This window comes from Atta colombica, unplaced genomic scaffold, assembly GCF_001594045.1.
Source record: "Atta colombica isolate Treedump-2 unplaced genomic scaffold, Acol1.0 scaffold120, whole genome shotgun sequence".
NCBI lineage: Eukaryota > Metazoa > Arthropoda > Insecta > Hymenoptera > Formicidae > Atta > Atta colombica.
The window spans coordinates 470,676-481,131 of NW_017259207.1; the positions used below are offsets into that span (position 1 = coordinate 470,676).

The 10,456-nt window shown below is 32.5% G+C and overlaps 1 protein-coding gene across 1 annotated transcript in view; it reads right to left on the reverse strand.

Annotated features, from left to right (window-relative positions):
* LOC108694579 (dipeptidase 1) overlaps nucleotides 1-10,456 on the reverse strand; it is a 108,228-nt gene that overhangs the window by 50,606 nt on the left and 47,166 nt on the right. The window contains exon 5 of the mRNA XM_018204152.1: nucleotides 6,234-6,303. Within this exon, the coding sequence (XP_018059641.1) occupies nucleotides 6,234-6,303 (70 nt within the window). The remainder of the gene's footprint in view (nucleotides 1-6,233; nucleotides 6,304-10,456) is intronic.

Sequence of the window (10,456 nt, forward strand, 5' to 3'; positions counted from 1 at the left end):
GTTTATGTTCTACTTATAATTTTATTTTACATTCAAGTTTAGGTTCTAGTTAGGTCTTAGGTTAAGCAGCATTATTGCTAATATCTCATCTTTTGATTGTATTCTGTTCTTATTTTAATTGATGATTTTAATTGATGTATAGTTTCTTTTTTTATACTATTGCATATTAATAAAATGTAACTATATTATTATTATATTATTAATGTCATAACATTGATAATTATAAAAATGTATATAGTTCATATTTGTTTAAAAAAGGCAAAGGTTAATTGCAACTTTGAATTGCAAATCTCGCGGGAAATAAAGGAGACGTCGTGACGACTGTTTGCATATTTTCTTCAAGAGTGTCACGAATGCAACTCAGCAAAAACTCGTCATGGCGCAGCCTTTTGAGTAATCTCCCTTTTTTTTGTCACAAAGTAAGTAATCCAAGTACATAATATTTTGTGAAAATTGCGCAGAAGCTTAATATATAATGTTTTTTTTTCAATATGTCTACGATTTGATATATGTATAATATTTTCCTTAACAAACGTGGAGGTTTTCTCTCTAAATAATAATTTTCTTGCTTTAATTAAGAACCTTATTACTCAGCTCTCTCAACTTTTATAACATTGCTTCAATATCAATGCATTTTGCATTAGTCATAGATAACAATCAAAGTTTCGCGCTTTTCGTTTCTTTTCCTGAAAAAAGAATTGCTATCAAAATACATTCTATCGGAGAACAGTTCTCCGTTTCGCGTTATCGCTACCACCGCTAAAATGAGTCGTGGCCGTCTTGTTTGATTGGATGTGTATGAGAGCCACCGACAATGAGTGCGATGATGACAACGGCAAATCGCGTTAACTTGTCTACGAATATGTAAGCGATGTAAATTCCGCACATCGACGGAAGTCCTCCGTTACAGTTGCAGTTGCATGGCTTCTGTCCTCTCTGCGAAAGCACATTGCGGCTTTCGACGGATGTCTGGGAAAAATGTTGTTGGTATTTTCCCGAATGGTAAGACGAAAGTGGCTTTGGCCGTTAGGAGCGGCGGGCTTTTTAGAAACAAAGGGGAATCCCGTCACGGCTAACGTTTTCTTTCACTTGCATTAATAATTGTAAACTCAAGCTGTAACCTAACCTTCTGGGAAAAAAGTTACACGTAATTTTACTTTAATTCTTTCAATGTGGCATTAATTCACTCGAGTGCTCAGACGATGTCACGGTAATTTTGTAGTATTTGTAAAAGATTCCAGAAAAGCTATTCAATTTTTCAATATTATGGTGCCTGCAGAAGCAATGAGATTTTCTGATTTCTAGGATACAGTGATTCATAAAAAAATAAGATATTTCTTTCTGAATAATTTATTTGTATATCGAAACGATTTCTGGATGATCGAGAAAGTTTTGCGCGAATTCGATTCCCATAGCGATACAATCGGACTAATGCAATCGAACTTTTCCGGAAGTTCGGATAAATCCAAGATTCGGTAAAATCGTACCGACCCGAAGATTTTCTATGAATTTTTAATCGTGCACGTTCGTGCTGCCTACCAGAATCCGGGATTTTCCACCTTACGTTCCGAACGTGGAATAAGATGCGAATCTACAGAATACCTTTAAAGTACCATGAGAACGTGACACGAAATACTCATTGCAAAGGAGTCAACCGAACAGTATATGTGTTATGTAATCGCAACATCTGTCACGGTTAGCAATTCCATTTGTTTTCGTTTCCGACAATTTGGAACAAATGTAATCTATGCTGTATAGCAAATCTAAAAGGCAAATGGAAAAATATATATCCTGATGTATTTTATCACACTCGCAGCAAGCTCATCTTTATCTCTTTTTACTGCAAATTTAATAGGTCTAGACTGAGAAAACATGTTGTTAACTTGATTAAATTAGTTTAATTCGTTTTTATTTGTGAGAATGTGTATTTAAGAATGTATATTTAAGTTAAACAAAGACGAGCTAAACTAACTTAATCAAGTTAATAACTTTTTCTCTCAGTATTTATTCTAGCTATATTGCGACGGTTTTATTCGTTATAAATATCATTACACGAATATCATCACGCAGATCTTAAGCCTTTAAGACTTTATTTACGTCTTGAGATGTATGTTTGTATTGAGTTAGATGCGACGGGGACGCGATAAATCTCTCTTTGTCCCAAAAGGATAAGGGTCGGTGCACCCGTTATGCCATTTCTACTGAATATTTGAGCAATTTCTACGTCCGCGGTTGGTTTACACTTGTACCACATCTCTAGACTCATTCACATGCGTCTTCGCCCGTCGAAAAACGCCCCTGGGATCGTCTGCAACTCTCTCTCTCTCTCTCTCTCTCTCTCTCTCTCTCTCTCTCTCTCTCTCTTTCTCTCTCTCTCTCTCCTTCTTTTTTTCCTTTTCCTCTCCATTTATTTATCTATTATCTATAGACCTTTGCTCTTTTTTTCTCTATTTTCTATTTCTGTTGCGCATTGAAGGACGAATGATATCTGACAGTACAGTTGGATAAAAGCGCAATGGGAAAGACCGATCTTACTCTACACATAAAATATGAATGAACTGACAAGTGCATTTCTTGCAGGAAGAACTTGAGAAAATTCCTTCGCCGACGTTCGCAACGAGTGACGCGTATTTTATTTCAGTAGACACGCCGTAGACATGCCGGCATAGATGAAATTAAGCGAAAAGTATAAAAGTAGAACAGTTAGTGGTATTCTGCTTTGTAGAAATGTAAATGACTATACTTATTGAAAAACAAAGCACAAAAATAAAATTATAATATATACGAGATTATATATGATTATATTATATATGAGCACAATTTTTTGAAGTTAATCAGAAATGAGAGAAAAGCAAACACAGATGTTATGATTTGATTAAACATCCTTGCTAACACTGTCCTATCGATAATGGAACAAGAGCTTAGGTAATTCCTCGCCGATAAAGTTCTTAGAGCTCTGTTTGAGCGTGCAACTAACAGCTCGAAGCATCACCGTGGTGCAAATTCAATTCCTCCTTGATCGGCAAGGACTTAACCATACCACTGTCGCAAACACAATCAAAATTTCTGTTACGGCACATCTACGATGATTAAGACTACGTAGAAATCGATTAATTGGAAATCAGCGCGAAAGGAGCAAATTAAATAGAACAAATTAAATGATTATTAAATCAATTAAGAATATAAAAAATATAAGAACGATTCGAGAAACTTATAGTGCTTTCTCCAATTGTTCTAGTCAAGTCTATAATGTCAATTTATCGGTAAATTTAGTTCGCTTTTCGAAATAAATTCAATGAGCCACTCAGAGACAACATTAATGGCACAAATGGAACTGGATCAATTACTGCAATTTCCTAACTTGGAAATGGCTAAGGAAAGTTTATTGTTACTGTTTCCTAAGCTCATCCGAATCAATGAAGACTGTCGAGTGTCATCCCTTTTGCTCAGACTATTCCCTAGCGTGAAGTTTCGCAACGACCCTTCTACGTGACACTTTCGCAAGAAATTTAAAGTTTGACAAGCGGAAGATATATCCTCGAAAGATGAAAGGCGGCATTGTTCTTAAGTGATTGCCTAGAAACGGCATCGTTTGCAAATAGACCGGTATTCAAAGTTAACCTCAAAGTAACACGCCATATTATATCCCTACAATTCATCAAAATTATTACTGTTTTAATCTCTATTTGATTTTGTCGAACGCCTTGTCGTTGAGATAAATATATTTTCTCTTGTGTATCTTTTGTAAAGTGTTTTAATAAATCCGAGTTATTCAATATATATCTCTTTCAAAATATTACTGGCCTTTATGAAGAGGATCTATCTAATGCTCTTAAAGTTCTGGGCGATGAAATTTACATATTAAAAGTTAAGTAGCTACTTTAACAGTAGTGGACAGAGCTGACGTATCAGGGAGTTGAAGTGAATTTGGAAACGACCACTAATCTGTTGGACTAACCATCCTTCGTCATGTAAGCGAACAATGGTGCAGTAGAACTTTGAAACATGCTCGATCCATTTTAGTAGTTTTCAGAGGATCAGCTCGATCGGTAGTTGCTCAAAATCTAGTTTCGCGAAATTTAGTGTTTATTTTACAAACACTTTTAAAGTGCTGCGAAACATTGAAGACACATTAAATAATTACTTGCTACACTGAAAAAATAGTTAACTTATATAGTTGAATTAATTGGAATTTTGGTTAAAAATGAGCAAATTTTCTGAATCTGTTATAATTCTATATATAATAGTTAATGAAATTAGAATTTTGACCGATATTAGAATCTTCTAGTTCATTCAATTTCAATGAAAAATTTGTCTTAATATAAAATTGATTGTAATTAAAAATATATATACAGAAAGAGTAGTTTTGCTGAAGTATTTAAAAATTTAATTAGATATTAAAAATAATTTTGTTGGACTTTTTAAAATAATTACGTAAGACGCTCAAAGTGGTTGTTACAATTTTTTAGAGCATTGCTCACCATGTTTGAGTTTTCTACATAATTATTTTGATGGTCTAACATAGTTATTTTCTGATTTATATCTATTTAAATTTTTAAATACTTCATCAAAATCGTTCCGTCTATTAATTAACATTAAATGAATTACTGTTTTCACTTAACTTTTTTCCATTGATGAACAGCATTTGCAGAGTGTAAAATACGATACTAATACATATCGCATTAATACTATTTTTATTGTTCTTACGACTAAAATGTGTGGTGCAACGAGCAAATAGTATATATCATAAGGTTTGATACTATTATTGCGTTATAGCGTCAGCTTTTCCTGTGCATACGCAGACCGCGGTGAAATCACCGCAGCAATAAATCCGATATCACCGCGTTCCCGATGGATCTCCGATTGAACCAAAAACATTTCGGTTCCACTTTGGTGAAACCATTTTTCGTTTAAATTCTCATTGAAATCCGTATATTTATGGACGACACGTCGATACAAGCGGAAGAGGGGCGCACTGAGCACACCAGATTTACGATTAAACTCTCAGTTGAATATGGCTGACGCGGTCAAAATCGGTCATTCTATCGCAACGAGTCGAGAGCGGACAGAAAGTGTGTTTTAATTCTGTTTGACACCATAATCGAACTTTAAAGCTGTTAATCCGGTAAATTTCGAGAGATTTGTTTCGAAAAGAAATGCAATCAAATCGTATTATATTTCAATATGCGAATACCTACGTTATTCTTTTTTCAATTCCATTTTACGCGTAGCTGCATCATAAATAATAGCAAACAGGATTGATAGCACTGATTGTAACTTTTTTTGTATCGCGTATATGACGCAGAGAGATGTATTTTTGCGAAAATAATTTTATAAAATGATAGATTTATAGGGGAATATTACATGTTTCATGAAATCGTGTCTGATGCCATAATCGAAATGCGCATTTGCGGTCTCACAAAATCTCATAAACTTCACAGAGAATTCTGAAGGAATGAAATATCACAAATATATAAATAACAGTACATCATTATCACAGTTTACGTAATATATTCTTATTCAATATTAATTATTAATTTTTATTTTTTAATTTAAAAGTTCTTTCAAAAGTACAATTAAAAAAACGTAATTTTAAAATTATTACTATGAATGAGTTAATTAAACATTATCTTATCAGTTCTGGTTTTTATTTTTTGATTAACTTAAATTAATAATTTTAATCCCATTTAATCTGATAATAATGTAAAAATTATATTTCTTTAGCTATGATTAATCACTGATGGTTTTGTAGTGTGATAATTTTAAAAGTTACTTATTGTAAAATTATTAACTTAGTAATGGACCTTGATTAAAAAAATTTAATTTTTCTATTATCAAGTTAAGTCTAATCACAATGAAAAACCATGCCTCAGTGATCAAAAGAGAACTAACTACTTCATAAAAAAATCGTCATAATTAGAAAAGGGTAGTTTAAAAAGAAATCATCACAATTCAAAAAGAAAGATTTTTTTAAGGATTGTGAAATTAAAAATAACAAAAATAACATTTGATAACATTATATTAAGAATATATTCTTTTTGATATTATTTGATTAATTAATAATTTTCTAGTTGAAAAATAATTTTTCCATTTTTTTGGGAAACTTAATTTTTTTAAATTATATTTTTGAAGTAAAGGAGCGAATCTCTTTGTAAATATGAGAGAATTCGAAGTATATTAATAGCAAAGTATATTATAGTATAAGTTTGTAAAATACTTTATATCGTACTCACCTTGCCGAAATTCGAGAGACCACCGATTTGAGGCACTTGACCGGGTTCATCCGCCGTGCTGCAGTCTGCCCTAACGAACCAACAGGTCAGTAACTCAGTAGCTACAATTGTGAATGTTATGGCGATAGAATTCTCTCTAATCACAGGTCTCCACACGCACCCATAACGATAACGACAATAGTATTATTCGCAGGACAGCAGCTCGCGGCGAGCCACAATGACTAGTTCGTAATCATACCACAACTAACTTGTTTCTATTCCGAATGATCTCGGGAATATTCTAGTACGCAACTTCATTAAATGTACATTACACAATAGCGTTCATTAGATACGATAAATGCGTTTGAAGTGAACTTAAGTCTTATTATTACTGTCTATTTCGATTTCTTTACATTTTTTTTAAATAGAATAAGCCTAAGAGAACGCTGAATAATTTATATACTTAAAAAAAAGTTAATAGATAATCTTCATACATATTTTTAAAAATAATATTAACATTTATTTATAGTAAGTAAATATTTACTTAGAAGTATATAATTAAACAAATATTTTTAATATATATATTTTAAATATTTTTAAATTAAATAATTAATATTTTTACAAATATTAATTAATTAATTTTGTTTAGTGCAATTTCATAATAATTTAATCTTTTTTTTATAAAAACTCGATATATATATTTGTAATGTTCCTTTTAATCCTTAATTTTTGTAGTTTTATCTTGGAATAATTACGAACATTTCTCTATGGTTCATTGATAGGATTAACAATGTATTTTTGTGCAGTATAATGTATTGGTAATTGGATTTTGTGATGTAACGCGCAAGTAAATTACATCCTGTTGAATTGAATGGTTTTTATGCGAAAGAAAACGACCGGTTTCTCTCTGTCAACGCCCGAGAGAAATAGATTTTCCTAATGTTCTCTCTAGAAGTCATTTTCTTTAGTACACATTACACATGTCTTTTAGTCACATATCACGTTATGTCATCTCTCCTGAGGCACGCGACTAATCGCGATAACAACTGTCGGCGGAATATACAGACGAAGGAGAGTTAAATATCTTATGTAGATAGGGATTATATGCGAGACATACGACGTGCTTTAGGCGTCAGCTCGAGGACTCGAGGTAATACCACGCTGACAATCGTGCGCATTAGCGCCATATCCCCTAAAGCCGTCACGAATGGTGCAATGATGCGGTGGCAATAATGGTAGCGATAATCGATAACCGAGCCCATAATCGGCCGTCGCGTTACACTATCCTTCGATTCGATTCGGGAATCGCGGCTTCAAGTTTTAGCCACATCGCCGGATTTAATTGCAAACGATAACGACGACGGCGGACACGCGCCATTAAACGTCGCGGCTTTTCCTCTCGTTCAGTTCGAGTGGCCAATTCGAAGCTGTACACGGCGCCGTCGTCGAACGTTCCGCCGTATCGAACTTAATCACGTGCGACTCAACGATCGGGCACCTGTCGCACTGCGTAAACGCGATTTCGCGGATTTATGGTCGCTCGCCTGGAGAGGCGCGACAGCAGCAACCAGCTGCATTTTTGTTTGACCGTGCGTCGTAATCGCCCTATCTATCGTGAAATGCTGGTTGTTCGACGGACGCGTATAATATTGCTACAATATACATTAATCCGGACGGGATTTATCATGTTACATGCGAGATTTAATTGCAAAGCAACGGATGAGCAAAGCAGGGATGCATGAAATATAACGGCCGTCGCGGAAATAAATCACTCTCGGTAACGCTTCTATTGTTGACGATTTTTATTGATGTGATATATTTTCGCGTGGCATTTTTCTTAGGCCAGATTAAGGCAATTCTAGAATAGTCTGTTTTACAGGTTTATGTCCAATATAGTTTAATTCTATCGTTTCTATCAATGTAATTTAATTTTAATTTTCTTTCAACTAAGTCCTTTTTTTTAGTTTTAAGAATTAGAAAAAGATGAAGAACAAGTTAAACCGAGATTAACACTTTTAGACTCTGCGTAATGTACATCAAATTTAAAGACCATTGATTATATCCATTGAAATTATTTAATTCTACATACGTCATCTGATGTATATAATAAAGTATATGTTGGAGAAATAGTCAAAATTAAAAAAAAAAATTAACTGTTTAATATGAATTATTCATTAAAGTGCGCACGAATTAAAAAAAATTTTGTTAAATATAATTCCAATAAAATCAAGTTTGAAGAAGTTAAAATTAATCTATTGATAGAAAGACATCAGTAGAATCTACGATTTACGTGAACATGAAACATCATCATACTACTACATCAATATCGCACGTACAAATTATACATACAAATTTTATAACTAATTAAAAAAAAATTTTTCATATTAGATATCTAAGCTTAATTTTAAAAACTACAAATTACGAAACTTTTATATAAAACAAATATTATTACAAAACGATGCCAAAAGCCGAAACAAATTATAATTTTTCTGATTTTTTTTGTTTTTGACATAAAGTTAATCGATTTGAACTATGTTATCGTTTATATTTTAATTATGGAAAAGATTTTTAAATCTGTAAAGGTAATAATTAGGAAAATATTTATTTAAAAAATAATCGGTAAAAAAAAACGACTTTAGAATCCCATTAAATATGCTTGTAGAATGGAGTTGGACGAGTTGATCGCCGTTTTGCGTGTCCCTCATTATACGTCGCGTAATAACGAAGTATTATTCGACGAAATAGCCTGAAATCCTCTTTTATTCTACACGGAAATACTGAGAATGTTGTAAAACGCGACAGTTTAAGTAAACGTACCTTGTTTAAATTACTCTTCGTGAATTACCCTTAATTTGGATAATTTCAAACAAAACGTATAATGAACATGTTGCCTAATTGAATAAATTACGGAAATTGGTGAGTTTAATCTGGACATAATCTTTAAATAACAATATTGGATTGCAAGGGAATTGATGCAAAAATTTCAAAATTCATAAATTCGAGTTGTGTTGATTTTGATAAAAACCTCTATTGAAAAAATTTTATGAGGTGGCAAAAAGAGTGTTTGGAAGATAAATATAAATCCATTCCAGCCATAAACGCGGTAACATATCAAAATTTATCTATAATAGAATAGCGATTCTTCATCGTGACATCGTAAAACAGAGCGCAATGCCATAAAATCGGAAGCCGAAACCGGGAGGGATAGATCGATCAGAGCTCATCTTACTCGTAAAAGAACGACGTGTTGGAATGCGCGATACCTTCGCGATATATCAGTTTGAAAAGCTTTCTGTCGCTTTCGTCTTGCAGCTGTCGAAAAGATGTCTCGTAAAAGTTCACCATTCGCTTCGGCCATTGTTTGTCGCAATATTTCGAAGCTCTGTCTGCTGTGGCACCAGCTGGGCCGTACAACCTGCGATTTTCATGTAATCCCGCGTTCCCGTTCGATAATTTCTCTATCCCAAAACAGCTCGACGTGCGATAGAAAAGGATTGCTCTGAGATAACTCCATCAGGGTGGAGTAACATTGTAATTAAATTTTAAGGAAGAACTTTGTTCGTAAAAAATATTGAAACTTTTTTCCTTTTTATTATATATTCCAGACCAACAATTTAGAAATACTTTTTGAAAATTGACATTTTTGACATTAATTAAATTAATCAAATATTAATCAAATATTCATACACTGAAACATTTTTCGTACTTGTGACTGTAATTACATGTTATCATAATTGCGATTGTTACTTAGGACTGTTACTTTTGACAACTTTGAAGATTGGAAGCTTCGAAAGAATTTGAGTCTTCAAACTTGGAAACTATCGAAGTTTAAGGTGCCTTCGAAACTAGCTTTGAAGTTAGCTTTGAAGCTTTGAAGCTTCGAAAAATATATTTATGCGAATAGAAAAAAATGGAAATATATTTGTAATACATAAATATATTTGTTCGTAAATATATTTATATATTCACAAATATATTTTTTATCAAAAAAATATATATATTCATTATTAATTATATTACATTAATAATTTTATAATTTTGATTTTTTGATCTTCGTGAATGTTAATGCCGAAACTTCGAATCATTGAAGCCTTGAAATTTAAATATCAAAGCTTCCACAGCAAATTCAGTCCTAGCTATTGTGCTATAACGTTAATAATATTAATTAGTAATATTAACTTACAGTTAATATTACTAATTAATATTATTAACGTTATATATACGTTATATAAAATATATATATA